The following is an 18,882-nucleotide window of genomic DNA, read 5'->3' on the forward strand; positions in this document are numbered from 1 at the left end:
CGATCGTTGGCCCTCAGCCACCGCCAGCAGGCGTCCCGGAGCTGCTGGCCGAACGCGAACGGCCGGCCGACTTCCTCCAGTCGCAGCGCGCGGAAGCGCTGGCGCTGTTGCTCCGGTGTGCGCCCCACGCGCTGGAGGACGGCCCAGCGAAGGTCCGCGTAGGCCAGCCGGCGGTCGGCGGGGAGCTGTAGCGCGGCCAGCTGTGCCTCTCCCGTGAGCAGGGGGAGGAGGCGCACCGCGCGCTGCTCCATCGGCCACCCCGAGGCTTCGGCGACCTGTTCAAACAACGTGATGAACGCCTCGGGGTCGTCCTGCGGGCCCATCTTGGTGACAATGAGGGGAGACGGGCCCGCGGCCGGAGCGCTGGTGGACCCCGCCGACGCGAGGAGATGCCGGAACGCCTCGCGATCTTCCTGCTGGGCCAGCACCAGGGCTTCGAAGCGCTGCTCCTGCTCCTTTCGGAGCGTGACGAGTGCCTGGTGCTGGCTTTGCTGAGCCGTGGCGAGGGCGTGGACCAGATCTGCGAACGGGGAGGATTCCATGGGGCTGCTGGTTTGGTGCTCCACGGTCCCGGGTTTCGGCACCACTGTAAGCGACCCTACGTGTGGGTGGAGCACAGAGGACGGCAGGACAGAGATCAGGTTTTATAAATTGGCTTTATTGCCACACTTTTCAGTCTAACAATACTTTTCGCAGACACACACACAACCGGCGTCTGGTTCAGGGTTGAGCTTCATCTGCTCTCGCTCTCCCTCCTGATATAGGGCGCAGTCACTGGGAAGACACACAAACAGGTTAATTGCTCTCAGGTGACGTGATTCTGCCACTTACCTTCCCTGACTCCGCCCTCCTGTCACAGACCGGCGCTTGACCACGCCCCCACTGCCACAATCAACAATACTAATAACCAGCAAGTTAGTATGAGTATAAAGGCTTGGTAAAGTCAGGCAAGGGAACACTGAGCGTTTACTTTGCAAATGTATGTGTGTATGCAGAGAGCCATTACACTCACTGGCCACTTTATTAGGTATACCCATACACCTGCTGTTTGATGCAGTTCTCTAATCAGCCAATCCCTTGATAGCAGCACAATACATAAAATCATGCAGATACAAATCAAGAGCTTCAGTTAATGTTCATTTCAAACATCAGAATGGGAAAAATTGTGATCTCAAAGTGTGACTTTCACTGTGGCATGGGTGTTGGTGTCAGATGGACTGGTTTGAGTATTTCAGAAACTGCTGATCTCCTGAGGTTTTCACACACAACAGTCTCTAGAGTTTACACACAGAATGGTGCAAAAAACAAAAAACTTTGAGTGAGCGACAGTTCTATGGGTGGAAATGCCTTGTTAATAAGAGAGGTCAGAGGAAAATGGCCAGATTGTTTTGAGCTGCCAGGAAGGATATAGCAACTCTTTACAACCGTGAGCAGAAAACCATTTCAGCATGCAACAGCAGAAGACCACATTGGGTTCCACTCCCGCCAGCCAAGAATAGAAATCTTAGAATCAAGAACAAGTTCCTATTAAAGTGGCCGATGAGTGTATACACATGGTGGTGATTAGGTGAGATTGGGAACAGGTGCAGTGATAATCAGTATTTCAACAGGCGGTGTGGTTGGTTATTGTAGTCGGTTATTGTAGTCTGTGGTGGCCATGTTTGGACGCCACTGCAAACTCTGGGAAGTGGAATCTTGAGTATGAGCAGGTACAAGCGTGACACTATGTCTGTAATGCCACTGAATTATGGTAAAGCTTTTGGTGGTGACAGTATTTTTAATTTTATTTAATACTTTTGTTAAGGGGCGGCATGGTGGTGTAGTGGTTAGCGCTGTTGCCTCACAGCAAGAAGGTCCGGGTTTGAGCCCTGTGGCCGGCGAGGGCCTTTCTGTATGGAGTTTGCATGTTCTCCCTGTGTCCACATGGGTTTCCTCTGGGTGCTCCGGTTTCCCCCACAGTCCAAAGACATGTAGGTTAGGTTAACTGGTGACTCTAAATTGACCGTAGGTGTGAGTGTGAATGGTTGTCTGTGTCTATGTGTCAGCCCTGTGATGACCTGGCGACTTGTCCAGGGTGTACCCTGCCTTTCACCCATAGTCAGCTGGGATGGGCTCCTGCGACCCTGTAGAACAGGATAAAGCGGCTAGAGATAATGAGATGAGATAAGGCTTTTGTTAAGAATGTGACTGCATTCAACAAACTGCTTCAACCTTTTTGCCACACTTAACTAAACATGAAACTGTTCTTGCAGTTAACATGAACATTAACACTTAAAGTTGGTTTTCTATAATCTAAGACGGTAATCTAGGGTTTTGGCTTCAGCTAATTTAATTTATTTGTTGTACTCATTAATTTGTGATTCAGTTCCAGCATATCTTGTTTCCCCAGAAACACACTTCAATTTGTTTTAAAATTTGCTGCAAGTAAGGAGCTCAGAGATCGTATTAACCGCTTCACCACTACAGACCGCTATTTCGGTCTCGTTGTAGTAGGGAAACCCCTTCTGGAAAAAATTACACAGCAGTGAAAGAGTTAAAGAAATAGTGTTTTAACCCACAGAGCAGCACAATCCAGAGCATGCACATGGGGCTGAAAAGAGGAAGTGTGAAATTTCCCATAACTGCTTTCTAAATGGAGATATAGCTCAGACTGTCTGCTCTTTAAGAGTTGAACACGATGTAAAATGCGGTTTGCAATTAATAAAACGCCTCACCATTTATTTGTAATATGTAAACCCACATACTTTAATTCTCTGCTACTGGTCGGGGTTTAAAATTATAATCAAATAGTAAGTACACGTTGGCATCCAGTGGCATGGTGGTTTAGTGGTTAACACTGTTGCCTCACGGCAAGAAAGTTCTGGGTTTGAGCCAGGGGCGCAGATAGAATTTTTGAACTGGGGGGGACTGAGCTGTCAGCAAATGATTCCATTTTGTGTATATATATATATATATATATATATATATATATATATATATATATATATATATATATATATATAGTGTGTGTGTATATATATATATATATATATATATATATATATATATATATACACACACTACCATTCAAAAGTTTGGGGTCACTTTGAAATGTCCTTATTTTTGAAAGAAAAGCACTGTTCTTTTCAATGAAGATCACTTTAAACTAATCAGAAATCCACTCTATACATTGCTAATGTGGTAAATGACTATTCTAGCTGCAAATGTGTGGTTTTTGGTGCAATATCTCCATAGGTGTATAGAGGCCCATTTCCAGCAACTCTCACTCCAGTGTTCTAATGGTACAATGTGTTTGCTCATTGCCTCAGAAGGCTAATGGATGATTAGAAAACCCTTGTACAATCATGTTAGCACAGCTGAAAACAGTTTAGCTCTTTAGAGAAGCTATAAAACTGACCTTCCTTTGAGCAGATTGAGTTTCTGGAGCATCACATTTGTGGGGTCGATTAAATGCTCAAAATGACCAGAAAAATGTCTTGACTATATTTTCTATTCATTTTACAACTTATGGTGGTAAATAAAAGTGTGACTTTTCATGGAAAACACAAAATTGTCTGGGTGACCCCAAACTTTTGAACGGTAGTGTGTATACATGTTATTTCACCTCCCTCACTGCCATCACCAGGAACTACCTGCAGGCCAGGACAATGATAACATTTTAACATAGCCTATGGAAATCCAAAGTTTACACATTATCATCACGCACAGAAATTGCAAAACTAGTTTTAAAACCGCTAAGTTCCAACTGTTAAACATAGCGAGAGGCTGGGCTACGCGTGTGTGTGTAAAGTGTAAACCAGTGCATCCTGACTTTCTAACTGTGCCTGTGTGTTGCGTGAGCGGCAGTCAGTCAACAACTCTTCGCAAAGTTTCCTTATGAAACAATATGCTCGCTGAAATTATGGCAGGGAACGCCAGATTAAACATTAAAACTGCCTTCTGAGCCCTGTATCTACAGGCTACCACCGAAAGAAGGAGGCTACCAGAAAGGCTTCTCTACTCCGTACGATTTTACTTTCACTACGACATTACTTTGAACAGACTATCAAAAAATTGCAAGGTGATATGATAAAGTAAGGCACAGTTTACTTACAGTCTTTTTTTTTTTTAAACGATGCAATCGTTTTCTGCCTTTTGGCACCCTTCATCATGCCGTGTTGGGGTCCTGAACTAGGAGGAGCTATCCCTGATATGCCTGTCAAACTTGTGGGTAACCATAGCAACCAAGCTCGAGCTCGCAACCTGTGCAGTCTGCGCAGTTGCAGCTATATACACTGCTGTGCACCTCAATAAACCGAATGGTAATTAGTCTTTTGATTTTTCCGCGAGGTTTGCCTTATGCAAAGAAAGACAGCATATACGTTTTTTCCTCCCTATAAGTGGGGGGGACCGAACGAGGTGAATTTAAATCTGGGTGGGACGAATCCCCCCCGTCCCCCCCTCTATCTGCGCCCGTGGTTTGAGCCCAGCGGACGGCGAGGGCCTTTCTGTTTGGAGTTTGCATGTTCTCCCCGTGTCTGTGTGGGTTTCATCCAGGTGCTCTGGTTTCCCCCACAGTCCAAAGATATGCAGGTTAGGCTAATTGGTGGCTCTAAATTGACCGTAGGTGTGAATGTGAATGGTAGTGTGTCTCTATGTATCAGCCCTGCGATGACCTGGCGACTTGTGTGGCGTACCCCACCTCTCGCCCATAGTCAGCTGGGATAGACTCCAGCTTGTCTACAACCCTATACAGGATAAGTGGCTACAGATAATGTGTGTATGTATGTATGTTGGCATCCCAACAATGTTCCTCAAAATGAAAAGGAATGTCTGATTTGGAAATAGGAAGTGGGATGAAAGTAAATGTTCTCACCTCTTGCACAATTTCCTTACTAATTACTTTTTTATTTGCTTCGTGCTTTTAACAATAGTCATTGCCATAAAGCAGCTTGACAGACACCTGGATGCAGATTTATATTTGGCTCTCTAATGACAAAACCAGAAGTGACAGGAGCACAAAGAAACTTTCAGTTGAATAATTATTCAGTCGGTATCAATGAGAAATCCCCTGAGATGACGTGAGGAAGAAACCAGCTTCAAAAGAGAACCCATCCTCTTGTAGGTGACATCAAATAAAGTGATTATGGGATGATTATTATATGTACTATGTTATTCTGGAGCCTATCCTTGGAAGATTAGATGTGTATATAATTTTTTATATAAGAATAACAATCTCATGAGATGAGATTATGTTATTCTTATATAAAAAATTATATACACACACCTAGTCTTCCAAGGATAGGCTCCAGCTCCATCATAACCCTGGCCATGACAAAGAAATAACTGAAAATGAGGGAATGTTTGGATGTCAATTCAAATCTGAGCTGCTGCTGCTGTATTAAAACTGCTTCAGATAATAAGTGAACAAAAACAGGTGGAGGCTGTAATTGAATGCCTTGTTCTCTAATTACAAGACCGTTTTAAACAGCACATATTTTGTGGTTTAAGAGCAAAGCTAAAATACTACGCTCGAGCACTTAGAATTCAACAATGTTGCCTAGCAGAGATATGCTCAACTTGAATCACATTCATCATCTTTTAATCTGACAAGGTATTTATCAAATGTGTACGTAATTACACTGTACTGTCCACCCATGTCTTCCCACTCACTTAATGCCAGCTGTGATCAGCTACACATGCAGCTGTGAAATCATATTTACTCTCTTAAAAGATTAAATTATTCCTTGTGCTTTGATATTTTAAAAGAAATTAATTAATGCCCAGTTATATTAATCTGATGTTTAATATAAAAATTCTGATTCAACACACAAACACACTTTGTACTTCATGTTTAAAAGAGTGTTTTTTAATACAGCTTATGGTGTTTTGTTCTTGGTCAAAAAGCAAAACAAACCATACAAGGTATACTTCATATATACCAATTAAATACATACAAAGATTTCAAAATGTGCTTTCAATAAATAGCAAATACAGGTTTATATTAATAACAACAACAACAACAATAATAATAATAATAATAATAATTATTATTATTATTTTACATTTTATAGATTCATTGAATCCAAAAAAGTCTGAGTTCATTTTGATGCAAAATAGTATTTTGTTCTGAAAGTCCTTCTTTGTTCACTCTGAGTGAAGTGTCCCAAACAGCTTGTCCCAGTGAGTAAAGTATGGAGCGTAGTTGGCCTTGAACTTCTGGTGATGAAGGTCATGATGTGGAGCGCCTCCATATAATCCAAAAGGAATAAGTCTGTGTGTGGCCCAGGGCAGGTCATACCCACAGTGATCCTCGACTGACAGCCACATGTTCAGGATATGAAAGAGCATCTCAGTGAATGGGTGGCAGCCCAGCAGCATGGGGTTCACCGCCGCAAAGAGGCCGAGCGAGAGCGTCTCCCAAGCCCCCGAGTACTCTGTAGTGAGGGCGAAGGTAGACGTGTGCTTATGGTGCACCTTGTGGAATGTGCGGTAAAGCCATGGCACCTTGTGATGCAGCAAGTGCCAGATGAAGTACTGGAAATCGAACAGCAGCAAACAGCTCACCAAGTGCCCGATGACTTCGAGGAAACAGGGAGCCTCTGCTGGGTAGATGACAGGTCTCCAGTACCAGTGCAGCACACTCAGTGGGAAGATGTACACCAAGTGATTGTAGAGGGAGAGAGCCAGACAGGTCCACATCATCCTCAAGGTAACTGGTTTCTGCTGGATTTTGTATCTTCTCACCAGCTCCACTCTGGATGACAGGAGGTCCAGAAGCACAAAAGGTAAACAGAAACTTAAGTAAACTGTCAATGAAAACAGTACAGGAAAAAGAGGAGACCTTAACCAGGTCTTGTACAGTAGGATGCAGTCCCAGATTCCCTGGAGCTGAGACATGTTTGTCTGTGTGAGCTGAGGCATGTTCCTCGTCTGTGTGAAGCTGTGAGCTGCTGCTTAGGTTTTAAACGTGTAGTCACGCCCCCGGAACTTCTGAAGCAAACTTCCCATGGAAATTCCATTCAAACGTCATGTTATTTTTTTTCTCTCTCTCCAGTCTTTATTCCGGCTGGAATTGCCTGGTCTTGCTTTGCTAATCACTTGAAATATTTCAAGCTCTTTGACTGCCATAATCTTGCTTTGAAACAGGAAATTATGTTCCTCTAAAACATAAGCTTGACATGGCTAATATAGTTTCTGTAGTTTGCAGTAAGTCACTGTAGCCAAATGGAAATGACAAAATAATTTATTTACAATACAATAAACTAAAAGTACTTTTCATAAACTTATGTTTAAATGTAGCTAAAGCCTGGAGTGAAGTGTTTAGACATAATTATAAAAAGCCCCCCCCCCCAAAAAAAAAAAAAAATCTCAGGAAAACAAAAAAACCTAATAGTATTAAACTGTACCGTCCCCTGTCACTGAGATTTTACCCTCAAGAGTATTTTTTTTTTGTATGTATCCTTTATCTAGTAAGGTGCACATACTGTATATTTAAATCTTTACTATAAAACCTGTTAGTCTTGTAATTATTTTTAAAGGTGCACTATCTCCAGGTGAAAACTAAATGTGCTCTTGAACGTACAGTGACAAAGAAAGGTCCAGTTTAGCACCATTTCTTCTGAGTGTGTATAAGAGCTGAAAGTCAAAGATTACTGATCTAAGATCTGCTGTACTATAGAGCTGAAGAACTTGAGCATAACTAATTAAAATGTGGCAGTGTGGAACCCAAATGCAAAAAGTAGGCTAAATATCGCCACCTAGCGGATTTGATAATTAAAGCCCATCTTTTAAGGTTTGAAAAAGTGAATGCATGGGTGCCACGGTGATGTAGTGTTGAGCAGTGTCACCTCACTGGGTTGGGTTCAAGCCCAGCAGCCGACAAGGTCCTTTCTGCATGGAGTTTGCATGTTCTCCCCGTGTCTGTGTGGGTTTCCTCCGGGTGCTCCGGTTTCCCCCACAGTCCAAAGACATGTAGATGAGGCTAATTGGTGGCTCTAAATTGACCGTAGGTGTGAATGTGAGTGTGAATGGTTGTCTGTGTCTATGTGTCAGCCCTGTGATGACCTGGCGACTTGTCCAGGGTGTACCCCGCCTTTCGCCCGTAGTCAGCTGGGATAGGCTCCAGCTTGCCTGCGACCCTGTAGAAGGATAAAGCGGCTAGAGATAATGAGATGAGATGAGACAATAAACTAAGGGCGGCACGGTGGTGTAGTGGTTAGCGCTGTCGCCTCACAGCAAGAAGGTCCGGGTTCGAGCCCCGTGGCCGGCGAGGGTCTTTCTGTGCGGAGTTTGCATGTTCTCCCTGTGTCCGCATGGGTTTCCTCCGGGTGCTCCGGTTTCCCCCACAGTCCAAAGACATGCAGGTTAGGTTAACTGGTGACTCTAAATTGACCGTAGGTGTGAGTGTGAATGGTTGTCTGTGTCTATGTGTCAGCCCTGTGATGACCTGGCGACTTGTCCAGGGTGTACCCCGCCTTTCGCCCGTAGTCAGCTGGGATAGGCTCCAGCTTGCCTGCGACCCTGTAGAACAGGATAAAGCGGCTACAGATAATGAGATGAGACAATAAACTAAAAGTACTTTTCATAAACTTATGTTTAAATGTAGCTAAAGCCTGGAGTGAAGTGTTTAGACATAATTATAAAAAGCCACCCCCCCCCCAAAAAAAAAAAAAAATCTCAGGAAAACAAACAAACCTAATAGTATTAAACTGTACCGTCCCCTGTCATTGAGATTTTACCCTCAAGAGTATTTTTTTGTATGTATCCTTTATCTAGTAAGGTGCACATACTGTATATTTAAATCTTTACGATAAAACCTGTTAGGTCATTTAATTATTTTTAAAGGTGCACTATCTCCAGGTGAAAACTAAATGTGCTCTTGAACGTACAGTGACAAAGAAAGGTCCAGTTTAGCACCATTTCTTCTGAGTGTGTATAAGAGCTGAATGTCAAAGATTACTGATCTAAGATCTGCTGTACTATAGAGCTGAAGAACTTGAGCATAACTAATTAAAATGTGGCAGTGTGGAACCCAAATGCAAAAAGTAGGCTAAATATCGCCACCTAGCGGATTTGATAATTAAAGCCCATCTTTTAAGGTTTGGAAAAGTGAATGCATGGGTGCCACGGTGATGTAGTGTTGAGCAGTGTTACCTCACTGGGTTGGGTTCAAGCCCAGCAGCCGACAAGGTCCTTTCTGCATGGAGTTTGCATGTTCTCCCCGTGTCTGTGTGGGTTTCCTCCGGGTGCTCCGGTTTTCCCCACAGTCCAAAGACATGTAGGTGAGGCTAATTGGTGGCTCTAAATTGACCGTAGGTGTGAATGTGAGTGTGAATGGTTGTCTGTGTCTGTGTCAGCCCTGTGATGACCTGGCGACTTGTCCAGGGTGTACCCCGCCTTTCGCCCATAGTCAGCTGGGATAGGCTCCAGCTTGCCTGTGACCCTGTACAGGATAAGCGGCTACAGATGATGGATGGATGGATGGATGGATGGATGGAAGGAAGGAAAAGTGGCTGCATGTCTGAAAATTTTTAGAATAAAAAAAGAAAGACAATCAATTAATCCACCATGCAGTGACCCATCTCTAGCTTTGCAGTGGTACACTATCACTTAGACTTGTGGACATTTACCTAGAGAAAGCTGTGTCAGACTCTCGACACCTTTTCGATTGTCCATTAGAAAACAAGACTTCTGACTTTTTCAAGGCTCTCCAGAGAGACCCAGACAGTGTGTCTTATATCATGGTTTATTCTTTGACACTGTTCACACATTAACTGGCAGTTATGTTGTTTTGACTGCATGGTTACATTAAAGGACACCATTAGTTATTCAACTCAAAATAATTTACACTGTCAAAAACACATGCATGCCCCCCATCACACATTCACACTGTTCATTTCTGTGGCTGTTGCTCCCTAAAAGTCCACATTCAGTGAAATAAAACAAAAATGTGTGGTAGATAAAGTATAGGAGGTCTGTCCAAAACTTTCAAAATATTTTCTTTTTGTTTATTTCTGCCTTTATTTTTGGATTCATTCATTCATTCATTCATTCATTCATGTTCTGTGACTCCAGTGTGGTGCTGTGGGTGGAGAAAAGGAAATGAAAGTTAAAGGAAGGAGCTTCATCTTCTGCTTAATACTGCATAATGCACAAATGTGCTGTTTTGTAAATTATGTTGTTAAAAATGAGTATGACTTGATATTTGAGACTCAGTTACTTCATTTACGATTTCAATCCAGATGTTTATAGTTATTTGCTGATGATGCCATCCAAATAGTTGAGGCTGCATTTGAAATGAAAACACTTTCGGTTTCCTTTCCTGAACAAATGGGTGGGGATGTAAATCGCTTCTGTCTGTATCACTGTAGTCTCCCTGATCTGTTTTCACAGTGTGAGATACACAGAGACTGAACACAATGAGGTAAGTGCTGTCATTCTGCCTGAATACTAAACCTTCCCTTTCACTGAATGCGGAGTTACCCATAAGGGTACATTTTGTTTCTACCTTTAGTCTCTATTTCTAACCGAATATGAATTAAAGTTACAAACATAAGTGAAGGTACATAATTGGACCTTATGAACCACAGAGGAATGGTTTAAATTCATTTTATTGATATAAAAGTTTTATATAGTTTTTTTTCCCCTGAGAATTATACTGTTTCAGTGATTTTCATTCATGCATATGACTCAGTTATTTCTTTCTCTCTCTCAATTACGTTTATTATGTCGTATATTAGATATGGTTAGGTTTTTTTTCTTTTTTATCAGACATCTAGTTTTAGGTTTGTTTACCTGACATGTTTCGACATACGTAACTGTCGTCTTCCTCAGAGTGTCACCGGATGTTGTTGGTGACGCATCTTATCAGCTGATGTTTCCGAAGGTGTGACCTTCCTGTCTGGTTTGACAGGTCGGTCATGTCTTCTGCTGTCCGTTCGTCCCCTGCAAGATGGCACTCCAGGTATGGGAGAGCATGTATGCTCCCTCATCCCGGTTGATGGTCCTCGGGCTTCGCTTTCGGATCTCCATGGCCTCCCTGATCCAGTGTTGATGTTTGTTATCTTCTGTGCGGATGACTCTGGCATTCCCCCAGTCCATAATGTGATTTTCTCTTTTGCAGTGGTCTGTTATGGCTGACTTGTAATTTTCCTGTTGTGCCTTTTCTTTTATTGTTCGGGTTTGTCTTATAGCTGTCTCCTTTTCGCACTCTTTCCACTGTAAACCCGAATAAGTTGAGTTTACTTAAAAAAAATTGAGGAAAGTGGTTGCCTTAAAAAAAAAAAGTAATTATTAATGATTGAATTGAGTACCTTAAACTTACCAGAAGATTGTAAGTTTAAGGTACTCAATTCAATCATTAATAATTACTTATTTTTTTTTAAGGCAACCACTTTCCTCAATTTTTTTTAAGTAAACTCAACTTATTTGGGTTTACAGTGTATGTTCATTTTTCCTTGTGGTGAAGCTCCTCCCTGTCTCCCCGACAGGGGCGCCGCCAGAAATTTTGGGCCCCATGAAAGATTAGAATTTTGGGCCCCCCAACTTTGCCCACCCTCGTCACAATTGCCCTATTGTCATTATTTGACTTTTGATAGCCCATGGACCTTGAGTTTGTGACTTTGTTATTACATTTTATGTATTAACCTACCAGGGACTAGATGAAAACTGGTCAGTGACTAATTCTGGTGCATTTACAATCACAAATGAAAATTCAAGATTTTACCACATGCCTTCTTGTGCTAGGACAATTGGTAGTGAAATGTGTGATGTGACTGCTAATAAATCATAGAAAAAGTTTTCTACCCAGCATCAAAATACCTAGTTAGTTAATGCATGAAAAAGTTTGATGCATTTAAATGAACTCCATACTCAGTAGCCTTACAAATGTTACCCATAAAAGACAGGAAACATCTTATTATAAATTTATTTCAAAGTGACACGGAGTGACATTTCAATTTGATCAATTACGTACGTATTTCTTCATATGTTGTAACCTCTATCCCTCTTTTATGTGTGCTGCGCTTTCTCCAGCTCCTCAATTTGAAACCAATGGTTTAGAACGTGTGAACATTCCACACACGTAACCATGTCAAACACTTGACTGGTGTCCGTTATTAGCAACACTTTAATCTAGCAAACTGTATATGGCGCTCGCTCATTAAAAACTTCAATCCTAAAGTATTTATGGGTTGTATTGCTGCTTACCTCCTTCTCCAAAGGGGGGTTCAGTGGTTTGGTAGGGCGGAGGTCCCCCTGAGGCTGAATCTGTGCATATTTAGGGCACCCCATTAGTTATGAAACTGGTTATTAGCACTAGTTATTAGCACCAGCATAACGTAATATTTCATCTTGTTTATCACACAAGTCAGTTCAGTTATTAAAATGGAAAAAATGTCACTGTACAAACTGTAAAAGTGTTCTCTTGATAGGCTAATCCAACCACGTTCATACTGTTCATTTACCATTCGCTAATATTTTGAACACACATGTGAGCGATTAGCTACCTTTCTTTGGGAAAAACTGAGTGACCAGTTGTCTGCCTCTCCGGTCCCTCTCAGCTTTCTGCTGCCTTTCTTTACGTTTTTGACAGCCACTCTTCATATTTAGCGATCATAGACTGTACGCAAGGCGGCATGGTGGTGTAGTGGTTAGCGCTGTCGCCTCACAGCAAGAAGGTCCGGGTTCGAGCCCCGTGGCCGGCGAGGGCCTTTCTGTGCGGAGTTTGCATGTTCTCCCCGTGTCCGCGTGGGTTTCCTCCGGGTGCTCCGGTTTCCCCCACAGTCCAAAGACATGCAGGTTAGTTTAACTGGTGACTCTAAATTGACCGTAGGTGTGAATGTGAGTGTGAATGGTTGTCTGTGTCTGTGTGTCAGCCCTGTGATGACCTGGCGACTTGTCCAGGGTGTACCCCGCCTTTCGCCCGTAGTCAGCTGGGATAGGCTCCAGCTTGCCTGCGACCCTGTAGGACAGGATAAAGCGGCTAGAGATAATGAGATGAGATGAGACTGTACGCACTCCACTGCTGGCTGTCTGGCTGCTGCACCGCGACACAGCAGCAAGTAGCGTTGCACTGATCAGCACACAGATTTAATGCATCGCGCTTCTACCAGAACTGGACCGTACCATTTCGCAAAAGGGGGAGGGTTAAATGACAATATGTTGAAGAACTCAAGAAATAGACAACCTTGTTCAATTAGCTCATTTTACCAGATGGAATATTGCATTGTTGTTATTTCAAAAGTCTTATTAAAATCATTTAAAGCATATTATCAGCCCCTTAAAGGGCCCCATGGCAGTGCTGGGCCCCTAGAATTGTTCTAACCTTTCCCCCCCGGCGGCGCCCATGCTCCCCGATGTAGGTCTTATTGCATGATTGGCATGGAATCTCATATATGGTGTTGCATTTGTTTTCCGGATGTATTCTGTCTTTGGGATGAACCAGAATCTGACGGAGTGTTGTGTGTGGTTTGACAGGTGTGTTGATGTTGTGTTTCCTCATTACTCTTTGGATGCGTTCTGTTATTCCTCTGATGTATGGCAGTATTACTACTCCCCTGTGTTCTTGTTTGTTGCTTTGTTTTTTCTCTTTCTTCTGTGTTTTGTTGTTCTTGATCTGTTCTGCCCCTTTGGATATTGCCCACTGTGGACATTGACATGCCTTCAGTGTGTGTTGTATGTGTTGTTCCTCCTGTTCTTTGTCCTGTGGATCTGTGATTATTGTTGCGCATTCATGTAATGTTCTGACTACTGATAATTTGTGCATTATGGGGTGTTCGGAAGTCCAGTTTAAATATTGGTTGGTGTGTGTGGGTTTTCTGTGTACTTTTATTTTGATGTCCCCATTCTCTGTGTGTTGTATTTTTAGGTCCAAAAATGCTATTGACTGCTCCGTTTCCTCTTCATGTGTGAATTTTATGTTGCCGGTATTGTCTATGGTGTTGAGATGGTCGGTGAGTTGTTGAGTGTATCCCGTCTTCACTTTTTCCAGTATATCATCCATGTAACTTTTCCAGAGTGTTGGTCTGTATTCTGCCGGTATTGTAGTGAGAGCTTTCTGCTCCAGGTCTTCCATGAAAAAACCACACATGATGGCCGATAGTGGGTCTCCCATGGCAAAACCTTCCTTTTGTCTGTATATTATATTCCTAAACTGAAAGTACAGTATGTGGATGTGGCGATGAATTGAAGGAGTTGAATGATGTCTTGTACTGTGAGGTTTGTGTGTTTCCTGAGTGTCCTGTCCATTTTTAATCTGTCTTGTACTACCTGTATGGTGGCTTCCGTTTGTGTTCTGGTGAAAAGAGATATGACGTCGTGTGATATGAAAACTTTGTCTTGCTGCATTTTGATGTTGTTTAGTTCTTCTGCCAGTTGTTTTGAGTTTTTGCAGTGTTGGTCTGTGAGTCCTGTCTGTGAGTCAATATCCACAGTGGGCAATATCCAAAGGGGCAGAACAGGTCAAGAACAACAAAACACAGAAGAAAGAGAAAAAACAAAGCAACAAACAAGAACACAGGGGAGTAGTAATATTGCCATACATCAGAGGAATAACAGAACGCATCCAAAGAGTAATGAGGAAACACAACATCAACACACCTGTCAAACCACACACAACACTCCGTCAGATTCTGGTTCATCCCAAAGACAGAATACATCCGGAAAACAAATGCAACACTATATATGAGATTCCATGCCAATCATGCAATAAGACCTACATCGGGGAGACAGGGAGGAGCTTCACCACAAGGAAAAATGAACATAAGAAAGAGAGAGCGAAAAGGAGACAGCTACTGTATAAGACAAACCCGAACAATAAAAGAAAAGGCACAACAGGAAAATTACAAGTCAGCCATAACAGACCACTGCAAAAGAGAAAATCACATTATGGACTGGGGGAATGCCAGAGTCATCCGCACAGAAGATAACAAACATCAGCACTGGATCAGGGGGGCCACGGAGATCCGAAAGCGAAGCCCGAGGACCATCAACCGGGATGAGGGAGCATACATGCTCTCCCATACCTGGAGTGCCATCTTGCAGGGGACGAACGGACAGCAGAAGACATGACCGACCTGTCAAACCAGACAGGAAGGTCACACCTTCGGAAACATCAGCTGATAAGATGTGTCACCAACAACATCTGGTGACACTCTGAGGAAGAGGACAGTTACGTATGTCGAAACATGTCAGGTAAACAAACCTAAAACTAGATGTCTGATAAAGAAAAAAACCTAACCATATTTCTTTCTCTACTAGTTCAACACAAGACACAATTTTCAAACCCAGACTTCTTCAGCTGGAATGCCATTTTACCTGGGCTCTGAACAAAAATGATGCAGATCTCACTGACCTTCTGAACAGGCTAGAAGAACAGCTTAACCTGGATCTTGGAGGAGAGGCAGGAGTTGCACGCGCACACAGCTATATGGGATTTGTGAAATTTCTTCTTGGCTCCAATACTGAGGCTCTCAGCAACTTTGAGAGATCTGTAGAGCTCACAAAGTCTCATGGAAATGACTGTGACAAGTTGCTTGTTGTTGCTTATGGAGATCTTGCATGGTTATACTATCACATGGGTAATTTCACAGAGTGTGAAAGCTACTTGAGTAAGCTGAGCGAGATTAAAGTGAAATATCCATCTGTCCCATATGCTGAGGTGCTTGGAGAAAAAGGATGGACATTACTTAAGTTTTCTCGCAAATATTATGAAAGGGCTAAAGAGTGCTTCAAGAAGGCCCTGGAGCTGGAACCAGAGGAGGGTGAATGGAATAGCGGCCTTGCTATTGTTCTGTATCGGCTGGAGTATATACTCCAAGAGTCAGCGGCGTCAAATGAAACTTCAACTGAAAATTCAATTGATCAGCTTAGACGGGCCATAGCCACGAACCCAGATGATGATGTTCTTAAGGTTCTGCTTGCTCTTAGATTGGCTGCTCACAAGAAGCGCAATGAGGCAGAGAGCCTAGTGGAGGAAGCCTTAGAGAGCTCTCCAGAACATCCACATGTGATTCGATATGTTGCAAAGTTTTTGCGGAATCAAGGGTCTGTGGACAGGTCTATTGCCCTCCTAAAGAGAGCATTAGAGAAAGTGACCAATGCAGCCTTTATACACCATCAGCTGGGGCTTTCCTATAAGAAAAAGATCCAGAATCTGAGGTTTGCAGGAAGCCACCACAAAAAAGGTGCTGAAATTAAGCAAGCTCAAGAGCAGTGCATCTACCATTTGGAGATGGCGACCGAACTGAAGACTGGCTTCATCCTTGCTATGAGCGATCTGGCCCTCCAGTATGGGGCGAAGCGGGATATGCAGAGAGCAGAAGAAATGTTCCAGAATACATTTCAGACAGCTAAAGAAAGAAATGAGGGCTGCCAGTATGTTCATCTCTGTTATGCAGAATTCCAGCAGTACAGTATGAAATGTGAGCCTGCTGCCATCAAACACTACACTGAATGTCTGACTTTAAATCCAAAGACATGTCATGGGAAGAAAAGTGCTGGAAGTCTGAAAAAGATTGCAAAGAGAAGAATTGAGAACAACCCAGAGGACGGAGAGGCCTTTGGAATACTTGGAATAATTCATAAGGAACAAGGAGAAAAGCAACAAGCCATAGAGTGCTTTGAGAAAGCGCTGAGTTGTGAAGACAATGAGGATTATCTCAGTCATCTTTGTGAACTTCAGATTTCAATCCAGTAATATTTTTTAATTAATAACCTGTTTGATATATAGCCGATTACTTGCACATTCATGATAGTTAATGGTGACTGTATGCTATCTGAAATTTTAGATTATATATTCTTCTTCTGGCTGCTCCCGATTTGGGGTCGCCACAGCGGATCATCTCATCTCATCTCTTCTCATTATCTCTAGCCGCTTTATCCTTCTACAGGGTCGCAGGCAAGCTGGAGCCTGTCCCAGCTGACTACAGGCGAAAGGCGGGGTACACCCTGGACAAGTCGCCAGGTCATCACAGGGCTGACACATAGACACAGACAACCATTCACACTCACATTCACACCTACGGTCAATTTAGAGTCACCAGTTAACCTAACCTGCATGTCTTTGGACTGTGGGGGGAAACCGGAGCACCCGGAGGAAACCCACGCGGACACGGGGAGAACATGCAAACTCCACACAGAAAGGCCCTCGCCGGCCCCGGGGCTCGAACCCAGGACCTTCTTGCTGTGAGGCAACAGCGCTAACCACTACACCACCGTGCCGCCCCATAGCGGATCATTCGTCTCCAAATTTATATATACCGTAAAATACCAAATAATAGCCGAGTTCCAATTAACCGCCGAGTTCCCTTTAACGGCCGGGTGTACGCGTGTGTTGTGACAAATAAAGGCCGGTTCCGAATACTCGCCGGGGTCTAAAAAAAAAAAAAAAAGCGTCCGAACGTTCTATCTAGAATCTTGAGGCCCAGCACTTTTCTGGTTTTCTGGTGTTTAAACGATTTTGCATTGCATAGTTTTCTACCGAAACAATATGAATGAAATTATTTCTATAATACTGCTTACAACATTTTGTTACGCAGGGGTGATAGCGTTCCGGCGCGCCGTGGCTGGGGGAAAAAAAAATCTAGTTCGCCCATTGTCCTGTGTCATTCTGAGATGCGCAGATAGACAGTAAAGGGAATTCGGAATTCCCTTTACTGTCTATCTGCGCATCTCAGAATGACACGTAACTTACACGTAACTTGCGTGATAATAAACATGCCATTTCAATGTTAATCTTGGTCTACCGTAATATTTCTTGAGGAATGCAACTCCGTAACTTCTGACAGATGTCTTAGCCAATTACGTTTGACATGGGTGTGTGGGATATCACTTACGTCATCGAATGAGGAATACCCCTTTGGGTATACCCAACGAAAGCCAGCGTGTGTGGTGACATTGAGGACTGCGGGTTTCCAAGGTTGGACTGCTGCTTCTGTTAAACGACCGAAATTGCCGAATGCATGCGTCAAAGCACACACTGAGTTTTATTAAAGACCTTATACCATTTCACTTGCCCTTACCCATTCGGATCTGGAAGACGCTTTACAAAAAAGGTGAGAGCGTTCTAACATGCATTTCAGTCTGCTCGCGGCCAATCTAATCCAAGGGGCCTTTTCAACAAGTAATCTGTCGTGCAAGTTGGGCAGAAGCACGCGTCAGGCAGGCAACATGTAGGCCTACAAGTCAGTAACCTATTCAACTAACTTTCATCCGAACTTTAAGTTTTCTACGGGGTCGAGCCACCGTACCAACTCACTCGGGGAATAGGCTCATATCCGCCAAATAGGGAGACGTCTTGGAGAGAAACGTGATGCAAGATGACAGTATGTAGCCACTGCAGGTCACTTATTTTTCAGCATAAGAAAAAACCCTTTGGTTTGACACTTCGCACCCTAATTATGTTGCTTCAACGTCGCGCCCTCCATGCAATTTCAGATTGACAGACATCGCGAAGCGCAAAGGGTGGAGGCTGCATGGGTGAGGGTGATAGCAAGTGACCATAACTTTGCAGAGTAATTAAATCACAGTGCTGCGCACAGACAATGGTGTGGTTTCTTGATTATTTTGTAAAGCATGCACTTAACTAGTCATTAACAGGAAAAGGTGTGTGATTTATCCTTTATCCACCCCGACTGTGCCATGCGAAGATGCATTCTGCGCGTCTTCAAAATTCCCCGAAGTCGGCACCGTGCTATCTGTAATCTAACTCTAAACAAACTGTAAGTTATACTGGTTAAAAGTAGGCCTATCTGAGAATGATTTTTTTCCCCGTTTTGAGGTAGATTTTGGGGAAGGTGTTTGTGAAGAAGGAATTAATCGCCTGTTCCAAATAGCCGCCTAGTCTCTAATACGCGCCGGGTCTCTTACGTGATTGAGACAAATAATAGCCCGGGCTATTAT

At 43.2% G+C, this 18,882-nt stretch overlaps 2 protein-coding genes across 2 annotated transcripts; one reads left to right on the forward strand and one right to left on the reverse strand.

Moving 5' to 3' along the window:
• Positions 1 to 5,912: 5,912 nt before the first annotated feature.
• On the reverse strand, positions 5,913 to 6,912 carry ch25h (cholesterol 25-hydroxylase). The gene has a single exon (XM_060938949.1). The coding sequence runs from the start codon at positions 6,901 to 6,903 to the stop codon at positions 6,127 to 6,129; it is 777 nt and encodes a 258-aa protein (XP_060794932.1). The 5' UTR covers positions 6,904 to 6,912; the 3' UTR covers positions 5,913 to 6,126.
• Positions 6,913 to 10,400: 3,488 nt separating this feature from the next.
• On the forward strand, positions 10,401 to 17,568 carry LOC132897593 (interferon-induced protein with tetratricopeptide repeats 5-like). The gene is made up of 2 exons (XM_060938840.1): positions 10,401 to 10,405; positions 15,208 to 17,568. The coding sequence occupies exons 1-2, from the start codon at positions 10,401 to 10,403 to the stop codon at positions 16,676 to 16,678; spliced, it is 1,476 nt and encodes a 491-aa protein (XP_060794823.1). The 3' UTR covers positions 16,679 to 17,568.
• The last annotated feature ends 1,314 nt before the right edge of the window (positions 17,569 to 18,882 follow it).

The sequence above is a fragment of the Neoarius graeffei genome, chromosome 14 (genome assembly GCF_027579695.1).
Source record: "Neoarius graeffei isolate fNeoGra1 chromosome 14, fNeoGra1.pri, whole genome shotgun sequence".
NCBI classification, from domain to species: Eukaryota; Metazoa; Chordata; class Actinopteri; order Siluriformes; family Ariidae; genus Neoarius; species Neoarius graeffei.

Bases quoted from the DNA above. Each gene is read 5' to 3' on its own strand.
- ch25h (XM_060938949.1), bottom strand. From the start codon at position 6,903: ATGCCTCAGCTCACACAGACAAACATGTCTCAGCTCCAGGGAATCTGG.